At 26.4% G+C, this 17,371-nt stretch overlaps 1 protein-coding gene across 4 annotated transcripts; it reads left to right on the top strand.

Moving 5' to 3' along the window:
• The first annotated feature begins 1,970 nt into the window (after positions 1-1,970).
• LOC112598176 (E3 SUMO-protein ligase KIAA1586-like) lies at positions 1,971-5,546 on the top strand. Of its 4 annotated transcripts, none has more exons than XM_025344561.1 (5): positions 1,971-2,336; positions 2,468-2,589; positions 2,858-2,939; positions 2,991-3,113; positions 3,194-5,546. In XM_025344561.1, the coding sequence occupies exons 3-5, from the start codon at positions 2,894-2,896 to the stop codon at positions 5,332-5,334; spliced, it is 2,310 nt and encodes a 769-aa protein (XP_025200346.1). In that variant the 5' UTR covers positions 1,971-2,336; positions 2,468-2,589; positions 2,858-2,893; the 3' UTR covers positions 5,335-5,546. The 4 variants fall into 4 exon arrangements, with proteins under 4 accessions (XP_025200346.1, XP_025200344.1, XP_025200343.1 ...); XM_025344559.1 differs by having other exon boundaries at positions 2,468-2,601; positions 3,003-3,113; XM_025344558.1 differs by having other exon boundaries at positions 2,468-2,601; positions 3,000-3,113.
• Positions 5,547-17,371: the final 11,825 nt, after the last annotated feature.

The following is a 17,371-nucleotide window of genomic DNA, read 5'->3' as shown; positions in this document are numbered from 1 at the left end:
TTTAATCATATAGATTTTTTTATACCATTCAATATGAGTACTCTGTGGCGATAGAAACTTCTTTTTTTCAAACGCGAAAGTCATCTATTTTTTCCTATGAATTATTATTAAGTACATGATTTCAAATAATCATTGTCTCCATAGTTCTCATACGTATCATCACGGATCTATTGTTTACTTGCTCCTTACTCCTAACGAAATGTTAACGATTCAAAAATCACTAGTTCGAATTCGATTTATATGCATCAACATATTTCTAAAAACTAAAAAGTCATCTATTTAAAGATTTGCACGAAATAAAGTAATTCTCATTTTATTAAGAACATTTTGTTATCAATCGTAATATTTTTAATATTAAAACATTTTAATATTCAAAAATTAATGCCTTAAGTTACTTTAAAAATTTTAAAAACCTTAATCTGAATATTAATTATTACATCGAATTATATAGGGGTGAACATGGTTGGTAAATCACTCTGTATGTTTACTGTTCTTATTTCATTTCTTTGTTTACATCAAAATCTATTCTACATAGGACATAGATATATCATATGGTATAGATTGATCAAATAAGTAATACATATTATGTTGTAATTAATAATTTCAAAACCTTACCTTTTTATTCATATAAAACATATTACAATTTACAATGATTAAAACTAACATTACAAACTAGTTTCAATTTCCATGATAAATTATAATATTATTACATTATTGTATTATTGTGTGCAGAATGTCTTGCCATTTATAACTCATTTTTTAATTTGAAAAATAAATAAGCTATGTTAGGTGTAAATTGTAATTGGTATAAAAAATTACTACAGTTATAATGATTTTATTATTTTTGGCTTACCTTAACTGAAAATTAAAACATTTATTTTCATGTTGTATAAATAATACTTATTCCATAATAGCTAATTATTTACAAAAACTATTATTTACTTTATTACTATTTCCATCAAGATAAATAAATAACACTGAGGTCCACTTCACTTATCTATCGGCACAGTGATAATATTGATATAATGGAATACATTTAAATTTCAAAAGTATATTTCAATAATATTTCGGAAGCGAATTTATTTATTGATTAATAGGTAATATGTAACAAGTGTATTAATATTTTATTTTTTTAGGGTTTATTTAATAAGCGTGGTATAAATTTCTATTTTATCATAGAAAGAATTTACTTGATTTGGGTAATTCGTTAAAATAATCAATTTTACAATTTAAAAAAAAGTTCTGATTATATGTGTATACTATACATTGTATAGTAATAATTCTAAAAACTGTGTATAATTTTTGAGACTTGAAATTTTTACCGATAGTTAAATTTAGTTTTATATACATAATTCATATACTTTGATATATATATATATATACTGTATATAACTGTTATTTTTATATGATAAAATTGTATGGTACGTTTCTCTATAGGACTGCAGTAATAAATATAACATTATTATTATTTATGCTCCACAGAATTTTATCATACACTATGCCTGAATAATGATAACGCATAGACTGTATTATAAATATATTACTATAGGTAGTGACAATGACAGCGAATAAAATGCCAGACTATAATTTTTTAAATGTACCTGCGCGCGCGTTTATAGGCATGACCAGCCAAGTATAAAATTGTGTTTTACGATTACTCGGCTATGAATATCTTAATTGAAAATAAAACATAACATATACGTATATATATATATATATAATGTATCTTTACAACAGTGATAAGTCTCGAATTATATTTATATTTACAGAGATAGGCGAGCAGCTGATATTATTAAATAAAAACGCTTGTCCTCGGATCACATCGTAGCGAGTTGTGATTATATATTTTATGTTATATACACACACGTCGTTATATAACCTATCTCATGGGTATTTCTATAGCAACTTTTCCGCCAGATAAATTTGAACCATGACGAGCGATACGTATAATATATTATAACAGAGCTTGCGCTAATGGGTAGTTCTAACCAATGTGGGTAGTTCTAAATTGAAATGGGCAACTCTAAAAACCAATTTGGTCAGTACCAAAAATCGTGAATTTTCTGTATTATTGGAATATGTAATATTGTTTAATTTAAGTAGGTATGTATTTTATTTAATATTTTTTACACAAATGTTATCAATCCATTCCATAACATTTATTATCATATACACATAGAAGATTGTGTAATCTATATGATAACACGATGCAATACAGAAAGTGATAATAATGTGACCATTAAATTCGTCATGTTTTATGTTTATTTTACTAATTACTTAGACGAAGAAGTGACCAAGTGAAAGTGACGTGCGTAGCGAACATGGATTTAAAAAAGGTAAAACACTAATACAGTAATACTAACTTACTATATAGTATACCTACCTATTTAATTATTTAAATGGTACATACTAACATATTATAATTTATAAATATAAAGTAAACACATTTTTTTTTATTCTTATCCAGCAAATGTCACCATATTATTACTATTACAAGGATATAATTTGACATGTGGACCGTCACCAAAGGCTTCAATATTATTTATCATATTTAAATAATATTGAAGAATAAAGTACTTCCTACATTCAGTATGTACTATGGTATATATGTATCCATAGCACCCAATTTAAGCTTGCATTATCTTAGTTTGCTTATATAAGTTGATTAAATAGCTTAATTATTTATATAATTATTTCTTCTCTGCTTTTATTGTTAAATATTGGCATATTTTTTCGGTTCAAGTTTAAATGATGCTGTTTGCATGAATGGCTGTTATTAAAATTAAGCGCACAATTTTATTTAAATGTTTTAATGTTTTATTATAAATTAATCAATATTTCAAAACTTGAATTTTAGAATAAAAAATTAGCCCCAAAAAGCAGTTCTGGTCTTATGAAAAAATGGCTTTATAAAAGTAAAAATACTGATCTTAACATAGGTATGTTAAATTAAAATGTTAAATAAATAATAGATTTTTACCTGATAATAGATAATTTAGTAGATAACTTAATTAACACCACAAGCGGCAATAGCACTTCAGTAAACAGCTTGGATAACACCATAAATACTGAGATTAGTGAGATTCAACAAAAGAACACAACTTTAGTGAATGGTAAATATTGTTTAGAATGTTTTTATAATATTTTAAATGTATTTAATAACCAAAACTAATAAAAGTAATACTTATTTCAGACAGTAGTTGCATTAAACATTTTCATTTTAAAGGAAAACATTTGATTCGTTGTGAGCCATGTTATGCAGAACAAGACATAGTAAAGCGATATAGTAATAATAAATCTAAAGTTCCTGCAATCGCTCAAGAGTATGGAACTAAATATCTTCTGAAAGTATTAAATGACCATCTGTCTACCACATATCACATAGAAGCGATTAAGGTACATAAGTATAAAACTTTAAATACTTCTGAAAAAATGGCCATAACTCCAATGGGAAAAGCAGTCAATCAAGCAAATGACAAATTGGCGAGGAAAATTGGCTGTCTTATGATTCATGTTTATAATGATGCTAAGAAACTTACACTATCTGCTTATTCTTTTCCCAGCCGGGTTATTGTATCACAAAAAGCAAATTTGTTTCAATTAAATGGTGAAGTATCAAATAATATTGATGATAGTGAACTTCAGTATCTAACACCACACACTCATAAAGACCTTCTAGAATGTATTGTAGAAACTCATCAGTCATCTTTTGTGGAAGATATTCTTAATAATTCACTCGCATTGTCTTTGCGCTGTGATGGAAGTGTTGACCGAACTCAAATCGATAAAATGTATGTGTTGATGAAATCTATTACACTAGAAGGAGAAGAAAAACTTTATTTTCTTGGTGCTGAAGAACCTGTTGAAAGGGGTGCGAAAGGTATGTGTGATGCTTTAAAAACAGCATGTGTTAAAAGACTTGGAAATGAAAATTTCAACAATATTTTGAAAAAAACATCTTCTCTAGTTACTGATGGAGCGAGTTCGAATGTAGGACAAAAATCTGGCTTGTGGACCTTATTAACAAATTTGAAAAAAACTGCATGTGGAACTGAAGTTATGAGCCCATTAATTACTTTATGGTGTGCAGCACACCGTTCAAATCTAGCATGGGAGTCAGTGAGTGAATCGGTTCCTGAAGTTAGTTTACTTTTTCAAAAACTTGTTGGTTTAACTACATTTTTTCGAAGATCTGGTTTGAGGACACGAGAATTGAAAAATATTGCTCTTGAGTATAACCTCAAATTGCTTCAACTTCCAAAAGTTTTTGAAGTTAGATGGTCTCAGTTTTCATATACGCTTCTTAATAATGTGCTGGTTTCATGGTCTTGTTTAGTCAATTATTTTAAAAATTCTTCAGATAAAGTTCATGTGGGCCATTTCAAGTTTCTTACTCATGAGTACAACATTCGCCTTATGGCAGTTCTGGCTGATGTTTTATACATTTTTTCAAGGTATCAACAACAATTGCAATCTGATGATTTGAATGTTATTTCAATGGATGAAAAAACTATGTACATCATTAATAAAATTGAAATGTTAAAGTCTACCCCACTTATAGGAGGTTGGGTTGAGGCTTTAGACAAACAAGTAGTTATCAATAAAGATGGTTCACTTACATTAAATTCAATAACTATAAAAAGTATAGAAATTCCACGTCATAAATCCCATCATAAGTTTGTTACACAAAATAGATGTCTTGCAGCAGTTAAACAAGAAATTGTATGTTCTCTTCAAGAATTTTTAAAACAAAGATTTTCTATTGATAAAAATTTACTGTCAATTATAAAACCATTTGTTGTACTATCTTCTGTAGCATGCATCAAAGATATTCATAATTTAATTGGCGCAGACATAGATTTAAAAGAATTTTCATTGGAGTATGATGAATTGATATCAATGGAAAATATATCTGAATTACGAAAAATGAACCTTATTAAATTAGTAAAAACATTATGTGGCTCAAAATATTTTCCAAATGTTTGTACAATGTTGGCAAGAGTGGCAGCTGCTAAACCTCATAGTGCTGATGTTGAACGTTTGATAAGTGCCAGCAACTTATTAAAATCACCATTACGCTCAACTATGAATATTGAGACAGAAAACTTGAGCTTATATATAAATTATAATATGCCACCATTATACGGTTGGGATCCTAGGGACACAGTTTACCATTGGATGTCTAAAAAGAAACATCGAGTCCTCAAAAGAAGAAAAGGAAAGGAACAAAGTTATTTTAGTGGAGTTTTCTTTGAAGCATCTGGTAAAAACAAAATTATCAATAGTGACGATAGTGGCGAAGACACTGAAGATAAAAAAAAAAAAAAATTTTAATTTGTTATTATTATTAATAAATTATAATAAATAAAGTAATGTATAAAGTGTTTACATGTGTGGTCAATATATAGTTTGGTAAATAGTGGTAATTAAGCGAATTTAGCGAGCGACAAATTTACTTAATCTGCATCTACAAAAATATTAAAATGTTGGGCAGTTCTAAAATTTTCTTAGCGCAAGCTCTGTATTATAATGTATAATAACTGAATACATAGGTTATATATATGTATTAAATAGATAGTTGGTAAACAACTTAATAATATACATATTATATAAGTATTGCGATTGTTTGCATTCTATGATTACTGTTTTCTACATGGTAAATCACTAAAATCAACATTTATAATCTGATAAAAACCAAAGGTTTTACCACTTTTTTTACCTATACTGTATAGTATATACCTATATAGTTTTAGATTGTCTTTTTTCTTGTTAAGGGTAGCCGCTTATTATAATAATGTTTACAGCTTATGATTTCTTTCAAAAAAGATTAATTTATATAGGTATACTGCAATTTATCTGAGGTAGTTTGTGTAGTAATATTATAATTGTATATACAATAATGAACTCTGCATCATGTTTAAACTTGAAGTGTCAAATAAATAAATAGTAGGTACATAAAAAGATCATTTCACTAACCAACCTAATCTTTGTTTATACTAACTGCAGAATAAAATACATAATATATTGATGAATATAGTGTAAATTAATTTTAAAAATCTTTTTTTCTTCGCATAATAACATTCTTTTTTTATTTCCAATTTTCACTACAAACTATATTATATAGGTACTGTTAATCGTACTCCTTACAAAGATAATACAGTTTGCCAGTATAGAATATTAACTATCTTTCTCTTGTTCTTAATACCATAATAACTATATTATCTTGAATTTTTTATCTGTTATCGACAGTTTTTTTTCGCATTTATTTATTTGTCATTGGTATTTTTAATTGTAACCATTGAGCTACCGGTCCATACATTTTGAAAATAAATAAAAATAAATAGCTGTTACAGACGTCTGTAAATATTTATTATCACATTTACACACACATATCTCAATAATATAATATGTGCAGACTGCTGTGCACAAACGAAATGAGTTGAAGACAATAATACTCGTCAGAGATGCCGACCACGTTTCCCATACACTGCAACCATTGGGAGAGAGGCGAATGATCGATGAGCGTGTTTCAGACAAACCGGACAGTATATTATAGGTAGATATATATATATATATATATATATATAAGTAGCTAGTGTACGAGAGAGGCGAGAGAGTTTTATATTTTTCTTTTAAAAATCACGAGTCGTCGTCGTGGCCGTCGTGCGTGCATTATTGTACGACGTGGAAGCTTGGCCAACAAACCACGCGTCTGATCCATAACTCTCCGAATTAAATCTTCCTCACATCACCGACGCGCCCGGACGGAATACTAATCGCGCTTTCCCCGCGCAGCCGCTGGCACGACGATATACGTATAGAATGTATAGGTAGCTGTATATGTATAATACATTGCGATCTCCCGACACACTGCACCTCGTCATATATACATATATAATGTAGTTGGTAGGTTTAAGTATGATATATACTATATAGGTTATGTATATAATAGTTATTACTTATTAATTACCTATATATATAATATCATTATTAATTATATTGTACGATAAATGTATTTAAACACCTATAATTTATATAGGTAGGTACATACGATATAGATACCTATATAGGTACATATAATATCTATTTAAACATAGGGTAATATCTTTTTACCCAGCTGTATAAATTTTCTAGTGTAAGTCAATTTTTGTATTTTTAAAGGTATTAATTATACAATACTACTTTTTTTAAATTTCTTAGTGTTTTTTAATTTGTTAAACCATAACGTATAATGATTTTAATTTAAAAAGCAGAAGCGCACAGAATTTACTTTTCTAAAAATGTCGATGTTTAATGGTATTGATAAAATGTTTTTTTTTTCGTTAAAACTTTTGATTAGAGTAAAATGGCAAAAGGTGTGATCCACTACTCTACTTATTAAAATTTTAGAAAAAAATATCAAATATATCCAACATTCGGTATTTATTTACGCTAGCATTGATAGAAAGAAAAAAATAATAAAAACCCGTAATAAACCGCAATGATAAAAACAATTAATTTTTGTAAAAAATGTATATAGTATATAAGTATACATCAATAGCTATAAAAAAAACATTTTTGTTTTGTTTCAATTGACTAAGAAAATGTTATATTGTATCCGAATAAATGTACTACTTTGTATACCGTTTATACACTGAAACAGTTGCTCATAGTCATAAGATATTTATATACATATTATTATACCATCATGTGGCTTGTTGTGTGTATACAATATAAATTATGAAGGTATATGCATATAATATTTTATACTGTTGTAAGTATACGTGCGTAAGTCACGTGCATTTACGTATGCGTTCAGGATATTAAATACGTATATTAAATTATATATACGAATCGGAGGCGCAAAAATAACACCAGAAGCTATAACCACAAACGGATGCTGTATTAGGATGCTGTATTAGGCGATTATAGGTATGCGTACCTATAGTCCTATACTATACCTATATACTATAAACTTTACTGATACACTAAATTTGGTGTTTAAAGGGATGCTTAAAAATTTTTTGAGGGATACTGTATAAATATTACAGCCCCTTTCAGTTTGTTCCTATTCCTTAAATTATACCTATACTACATTACAATATTGAGTTGTTTTTATCATTCTCCAAATTCTATGACTATATTTTATATAATTAACATAGTGTAGTCAACCCCGTGTCAGTAAAATCACGTAAAATTTAAATCAATTCTGTTTACTCTACAATAATAATATTTAGGCAGCCATATAATGAATGATGTGTAATAGCTGGATTATTATATATAACAATGACATTTTAGATCTAATTAAAATATTGACAGTTTGTATAATTTTTGGAATAATTATCAATTTTGTATTTAACCCATAGTTAGAAGATTGATTGTTGGAGATTTTGGCATATATATGTAAATATAGGTAGATACATATACCTATATTATATACATTAATATATCTCAAATCAAAACTTTTGACGATATTAACATTTTATGTGTATATGATTAAGTTATATACGAACGCTTATGGGCTTATATTAAATTATATTAATATACGAGTATGATCTGTAGATTGCGTGTGTTTTATATCTACGATATATTATTGCAATGCACGTTTATACCAATATAAATAATAAAATATAAGTATAATAAGGTGTAAATATAGTAAAGACCCAGGTATACGACTATCTGGTGGGATGATGAGAACGATATGACAATGAACCGTGTGATTTATATAATAATATACTGTAATCACACAAGTATAATATGATGTTATTTATTTATTACTTATTATATTATATATATTATGAAATCCGTGCGGTCGGTGACGCCATTTTGTTTCCGGTTGGCTCCGTAGGCGGACGATCGTCTCTCCCGGATGCTGTGATTGGATCGATCAGTTTCGGTTGGTTTGCCCAACAGGGATGCGACCGCCGCCGCGCCAGCGCAGCTTCAACAAAATCACCACGTACGATTATGGATGATATAATATATCAAAGACGTATAGGTATATACACTTTTCATGCTATATATAATATGTACCTAGAATAATATAATGTATACATATTATATGTTTGTATGGAATTGTTTATTTAATGCGATTCACTTATTAAACTCTGTCAATTCTTGTGAAATTTTTCAACGATTTTTTATACGTTACATATTTGAAAATATTATTATTATAACATATTTTTTTTCAAACTATTTAATTTTTTGCAATATATTATAATAGTAGTGAATTTTTAGGTTTTTAATTGTGTACTTATAAAACTTTAATTTGGTGGCCTACATTTTTTTTTACATTTGATTATACGAGTGCAAAATATTTGTACATATTGCATGTACTCGTAGGTATATTGGATGAATATTTTTTTAAACGTTTTTAGTTATGTGTGTATTGTGTTAATAAAACATATAATTTGTTCAACACATGATGTTTGCTTGTCAACATTTTTATAAAAGGATTCTGTTTATAGGTTATAAAATTATAGGTATGGTCATAAAAAAAAATGAGAAGAATTATAAAAAATAATACATATAAAAAAAAATCGTGTTGTTATATTTATTACAAACTATGTAAAAACATTATTTTGAAAAACAAAAGTATAAACCGGAATAAATAATGATTAATGAAATTAATATATAACTTTAAAAAAAAAATACAAAGCTTTTTTCATTATTTACACACAGTAAAAGTACCTACCTATATTATTTAATAAAGTATCTCAATAGCTGACATAATATTATAACTATGAAACTGTGTACAATTATTACTCATTTGATATATTTGAAACTTATAATATAGGTTTATAAATTAAATATGATATCTTAATAAATAATTTTTTTAATTTTATGTATAAAATAAAAAATAAATATCAAATTTATGATGTATACAATATATTGTAATTGTATATTTACTTGTGCAGAGACAATCATAGATAATTTTATAACTTTGATTGATTTTTCTTATAGCTCACAATTGAAATACTGAAACACACAGTTAAAATAATAATTTTTAGTTTTTTTATAGTGTATGATTTTATTATATATCGTAGTTAATTACAATTTCAAAATAATTTTTTTTTAAATTCTATATATTAAGCAATATATTATTTTTATTATTTCTTTTTGGTCGAGTGCCCAGACCAAGGGGGTTTAAGGGGGACGCACAGCGATACGCGTCTCTGTATATAGCAATATATATATAATATATACACGCAAGTAAATGTATATGTACATAATAGGCATTTTTTCAAATTAACCTTTGTGGAAAGGTTACGTGACCTCGTATAATATTAAATTATTTTCCTTACCTGCCTTTATATGTATGTATAAATACTTCTGTGTATTTTAATCGTAATTATGCCTGGGTTTATTTTTATCGTATTGTTGATGCGGTTTGTGTATATATTAATATACACACGTACATATAATAGGTATACATTTTTTAAACTGTTTGTTAAAAACTCATGTGTAAATATTATATAATATAATTATACAGTAAGGTAAAATATAATGTAGGTATATAGTGTTTTATTTTCACTGCGCGGTCGGTCTACTAATGTATTATAATATACAGTCAACAGGTATTAAACGGTACCTATACCGATAATAAAATACAAAAATACGAGTGCAATATATATCTGTCTAATAAATAATAATAATAATTGTCGAGGAAAAATATCTAAATAAAGTCGTTAGGGGAGAAAATTAGTTTTATGAGCGTTTATAACAACTAAATTACTACTTTATTTTTTTATACTATCGTCAATTCTGAATAAGAACTAGCTTTAACGATTTCTATTTTTAAATGCAAATGCTCTATCTATACCAATTAAATATTATTAAATATGATTATCTATATTTTAATGGTATGATATAATTTAGGTATGGGTACCTACTACATAATGTTATTTAAATTATTATGAAGTACAACTGTGGTTTGTGAGGTATTCTTTTGGGCAAGCGTATGAATAAAATCAATACAACAGGCAGCATAATATAATATTCAGTTATCAAATGGCATGATTTTGACAAAATTCCAAATAGGTAAGATGTATACAAAATATAATTAAGTATAAATGTATTTAATATCATACTAATTTTATAAATAATTGATATAATATTTTATTATAATTAACTATGTATTTATAATAATGAACTCACTCATTAATAGAAACAAAAATTAAGAAAATAGTTAAAATAAAATAATACGTATTAGGTAAAATGAATATGCAGAATAAAACTTAATAATAGTATAAATAATATCATTATTTATTTAATGTTCTTCTTCCCACCATGAAAATCTTTAGTGGGACCTATAATCTTCTTAAAGAATAAAATAAACTAAGATATTTATATAATATCATTACATCAATAGAATATGTATATAATATAGTTTATTAATTATAATTATAATTTATTTACATAACTGGACCACTGTATTATTGTTATAAAAAAAAAAAAACAAAAAAAAAATTCTGTACAGGATTAAATAGCATATTATTTCACACACGGATATGCCAACGAAAATTATAATGTTACAAAAAAAATCATTTCTGACTTTTCAGTATAATAATTAATAATTATTGTATTATTTATATAAAGTCGATGGATTTAAATGTAGTTACGATTTGTGAAAATGAATACTTTAATATGATATTAATATGTTGTATATAGTTGTACCTATGTATAAGTATGGATGGGAATATACCTATACATGAGAATAAAATATTCTTGTTTCTTACAATAATAAAAATATACCGTATAAAAGTATTAAATGTGTTATAAAATTACTTTACATTTTAAATTATCACTGTTAGTTTCATATCAACACATCAATAAAGTATACTTCTAAATCTTATATTATGAATTAATTATTGTTATACAAATCTATGAATAAATTTTGATTATTAGCTCAAAACCATAATGAGCCTGTGCCTCTGAGTTGGACATATTATATTCGTTTTGTATCTATGAATTCACATTAAAATTTAAACTTAAAAAATTACCTACTTATCTATTATTATTTGTTAAAGTTAGGGTATAAATTTAATTTGATATTATGCTCATAAATAATTTTAATACTTTATGTTAACTTATTAGCGTATTTTTATTTAATATAATATCGATAAAGAAGATATTTTTTAAGTCCCAACTCTAGAAAATTTAAATACTAAGCATTGAAAAATATAAATGTATTATGTCCTAAAATAAAAATCTACTTTTAAATTATTTTTATCATATATTAATCTTATTAGAGTGGAAACATTAAATTATCTCATTAGTCATCAATTATATAATATACACAGTAAATATGAACCTATGTTAAAATTATTTAGGTTTAATAATTGAAATGTTTATATAATATTATTATGTGATTTTAAAGAAGAGGAATAATTAATATTTCATCAATCAGACTAATTTTTTAATACGTTTAGCTGAGATGTAATCAGAAAACTGCATAAGTATTTTTTTCTCCAAGATTATTAACCCCCCCCCCCCCCCCAGAAAATGAAATTATAACTTGTTATAATTTCATACATGGATCATTAAGTATTTATGATGGTTATTATTTTGTTTATACAAATATATTATAACTATACTAAAACAATGACATAATATAATATTGCGCAAAGTTTATTAGAAAAAAATTACTATCATAATATACACTATAAATATTCATGACATTGAATGGTTTGAGAAAATAACACGATGACCACCGTTATAAGCCTTATTTTATCGGTCTTAGCTATTCGTCCAATCACATAACGTGTCCACAGATCTTCAAACAACATTTAATAACAACTTCGTATGTTTTTTTTTCAAGGTAACATATAATAATTTCATACTTACTCGATTTATAATTACTAATTAGTGTATAATCGCCACACGCGTGTACAATCAAAACGCACTCTTATTAACATGCATAGGTATAGGTACTATAATAGACTAATTTAGTCGTAAAATTGTCCGTCATGGATATAATAACAAAATAATACCATGTTTTTTGCAGTTACGTTGCAATACATATAGCCATGTAAATATCTAATCTTTTTAAATATATAACTGATCAACTGTGGATTACGGATACAAAGGTGTAAAACCTATTATACCTATATTACAGTTTTGTTTTTGGATTTTAATTCATTTTTGGAAGTGATTATTAAATAATTTGTTATATTACTAAAATATTTGAATAAGTTTTATATTTTAGTGATGGACATCAAAATCGATTTTTTCGAGTAAGATACAGAAATTTACTTCATTAAAATAATTATTGTTCTTAACTATATATGGTCTTACATGACTTTACATAAACTATCAGTTTTTGATTTTAGTAAATTTGGTATTTATTACTTAATTGTTATTCAAGTAATAAAATCGTGTGATTGTCAAATTAAAAACATAATATTATCTCACGTAAATAGCTATATAACTCCATAGATTATCAAGTATAGGCAACTAAAGTAGCACCATGAGTTAATGAAATATATTGACATCTTCTCGGTTCTTAATGTAATATTATTTTAATTTTATCGTTTTTAATATAAGGACATTTAATGATATTATAGGTACAATATCACATATGTCATATCTACTCGAGTAAAATTTGAAATGATTTCTGGATGCGCATCGAGGTTTAAAACGTTAAATGGTACAAGATAGATACTTTCAAAATGTAGTCATCATTCGAATTTTTGAATGAATTGTGTATTGAAAATAATTATCAAGAGTAAGTCTAACCCCATTTTCCATATGTGTCATCGTAATTTAAGTAAAAATAAGAAAACAATTATTTTATTTTGGAATATACACCTGCCATAATACACGTATGCAATTGGTGTGATGATTTGTAGTGAATAATTAATCTAATATGAACAAAACATGCGAAGGTTTCTTAAGACCGGAGTTGTCTGAAATAAAATACTTGCGTGGACCTATCGTGATCATTCCGAATCATCTGTGCTGGAGACCTACACGACAGTCGCCATGCCGCGCACTGACATTCGGACACAACAGAACTGCACTTTTTCTACACCAACTTCAATAATTATTGGGTTGCTTACAAACTGCTAAATTTAGGCTATTTGTAACAATACACCTGTAATTTGAACGACAAAATGTTTAATCACTGATACGTGTTTAATTATCAAATTAAAAGGTAAACATTTTATCAGTGTCAATTCCCTTTAATATTACAGCAAACAATACAAAATTGATTCTATTGAACACAAATTCACTCTACTGTACATTATTGTTTGTTATAGAATATATAATATACACTGATAACACACATATCCTCTGAATAAAATATATATATTTATATTTGGTTAATGATACGGGTACGGGCTTCATGCACCCCCTTAAAACCTCATGTAAATTGTAAATAAACCACATAAATGATAAAATATGATTAAATGATGTGGTAGATTTCCCTAATACAAATGGACCCGAGTCATTCCACACTGAAGAAACAATTACGCTTACGGGTGGATTCGGTTTTCCGTCGCGGAAAGAAGGATGGCACTGACTTATACGAATGTTTGAATGTCGTGCACAAAGCGATCAAGGACAGAACGGTAAACTTGAACGATTTCAAATTCCGGGAGTTCTTCAACCAGTGTCGTGACATGACATGAAAAATGTCCGACAAGTAAATTTGCCACTTTCCGTGGTCCTATCGAATGCAACAACACTAATGGTGGAGCTGAACTACGATTCTCTACTGCAGAATTTCGTTAAATACTTCTAAGAAAATAACGCCAAGACAATTATTAGATTAAACGATACAGAATACAACAGTTTTTGGTAAATATTTCGAATGATCGACGATCGTGAGGTTTTGATAAATAATAATATTGACATTATTATCACATCATACCTCAATATATTTTAATTGACTTTAAGCGAAATCACCAAAAAATACCGAAATAACGAAATGTTGCTTGGGTGCGGTTATACTGTTCAGGTTCCACATTTATTCTGTGAAATTGCAACAATTGTTTTTGGTGCATAATGAAAGTATGTTGTGAAAAAAAAGGAGATGAACTTCGGTAAGAGGAACTAGAATGGGTATATAAGTACACTATATAGGAGCTGTAATAAATAACAATCAATGGAATATATCAGGGCGATCAGCTTTCAAATAAGGACTGCTTACAGGTCACAAAAATCAATTTTTTAGGTTTTATGTTTTTTTCTTAAAATTTAAAAAATAAAATAAAATAATTTGAAAAATGTATGCAGTAATATTGGAAAATTTTCATAAAACAATTATGCCTAACATAGGTGGCTAAAATGCCAAAAGTTTTGTTTCACATGCGTGATAAATGTATGCAAATATTAACTTTCACAAGAGAGCAGTTTTAAATTTTAAAAATCATAACTAGTGGTCAAGTTAAATTGTTTTTTCGCTTAATACTTATTGCGTATTGACTTGAGTTTTCAATATTAGCACACATAAAATATTAAATTTTTTTTTTTCATTAATTTAACTTGTTAATAGAAGAAATTTATTTTCTTTTTTTTTTATTAATTGTCCATATAATTACAACAAATATAATTTTACAAGGTTTTGAATAGATTTGATATAAACATGTTAAAAATGTTCATAAAACTGAGTCAAATTATACGCCTCCTAAGAATACATATTATGTGATATTTATATAATAACTTTTATATTTATGTTCGTTGTTTTCAGAAAAATAAAGTTTTACCATTAAGCATCCAAGTTGACGCATTGCACTCTGGGGATATACCACGCTAATTGCCAGAAAAATCAACATAGTGTAGGTACTTACAAACTATAAAGCGTGCCTCTTTAGTGACGTGATAGTCTGGGCATCATACTGCATGTTATATATTATATTTTACAAGTACAAAAAAATATGACGATCGATGATCTTTATTGATAAAATGTAAAAAGGTGCCTATATAGTATATATATATATAGTGGTTTTTATGTGATATGCACATATTAATTTATCATAATAAAATAATATATGTGTTATTTATTCATAAAATACGTAGGTTCAGTAATTTACATACATTTTTTCTCCATCATGCTATTATATTTTTTTTACATTTTAAATTTTTTAGCATTTTTATATCTACTTAGTTGGTGATTATACGCTTTGTATAATATAATATATATTTATATTTAATATGTGTGTAATGTGTCAATAATATAATATGGGTAATATAATTATTATTTATTACATATGTATAGTACCTGACATCTGTGTTATGTTAACTATGCGTTGACTCCTAAGATCAATCACAATCATAACATAATATGATTAACTTTAAACCGAGACAATTAGGTATTTGAATTACAGCTATGAGGCTATCAATTTTTTTCAATTTCGATCATAAATTGTTTGATATCGTCTAATCATTTGCATTCGTTAGTCCACTGTAGATGAATTTGCGTTAATTTTAGAGTCAAAAATTTTCGTTCGGTCATTATACTAATATACAATTAACACAATTATAATGATTAAATATGATTAAATATGATAATTATTATTATTTTTTTATGAATAAAATTATTAATAACTTTTGTAATTATTATTTTTAAGGCTAAAAATGGTTTAATTCGAGGTTAACCATCTTTCCGATCCTTATACCTTCAAGTATTAAAAGAACAAGAGCTCAAATAGCGTATGAAACATATGACGAATCTATTAATTTATATAGTTGTTTAAAATTATTAAATACATTTATATAACGACGAATTTAAACTTAATAGTACCTAATTATTGCATTTTATTCTCAAAATTATGGAGATACAGTAAGAGATTTTAGACAATTAAAGATAGATTATAGTGAAATGTGAATGCTTAAATATTATAGGAGTATTAAAAATTTATTTTTCCAGGGTAGATGATACCTAATAAAAATTTGATGTTTATAAGTCTAAGTTATAAGTGCTCCGCAGTGTTTCAAACAAAGTAAGCAAAGCTAGAAATTTTTTCCGACTAAAAAATGTTAAATTACTTTAATACAAAAACTAATAAAGTATCAGAAACTATTTTGACATTTCCCTAATTTTTAATTTAATTTAAAGTTAACTTTTTTATAGTTTAAAATAAAATTAAAATTCGTTCGTTAAAATGTAAAATAAACATTACACGTTAAAATAATAATTATCCTAAAATTATAATGATAGATTAATTAAGTTGTAAAATTATTGATTATTTCTAAAGCACAGACGTCCATGGTTTCAAGAACTTTATTTTTTTGGATTGGTACACCATATCAAAGCCATTGGTAAGAGTGTAAGACTGCCTTAGACCAGGGCCGTAAAAATAAAAATAAAATATATCTTTATGCTATTATTTGTATTAATAATATTTATTTTATTTAGAACACGCAAAGTAGTTATACAATACCGAGT

The sequence above is a fragment of the Melanaphis sacchari genome, unplaced genomic scaffold (assembly GCF_002803265.2).
Source record: "Melanaphis sacchari strain LSU unplaced genomic scaffold, SCAv2.0 Contig45_pilon_pilon, whole genome shotgun sequence".
Classification (NCBI taxonomy): Eukaryota; Metazoa; Arthropoda; class Insecta; order Hemiptera; family Aphididae; genus Melanaphis; species Melanaphis sacchari.
The sequence above is the reverse complement of the archived record's forward strand: the minus strand, read 5'-3'. Positions and strand labels throughout refer to the sequence as shown.

Coding starts and splice junctions, on each gene's coding strand:
- LOC112598176 (XM_025344557.1), top strand. Junction 2,940..2,990: donor AAATACTGATCTTAACATAG/GTATGTTAAATT, acceptor ACCTGATAATAG/ATAATTTAGTAGATAACTTA. Junction 3,114..3,193: donor GAACACAACTTTAGTGAATG/GTAAATATTGTT, acceptor TACTTATTTCAG/ACAGTAGTTGCATTAAACAT.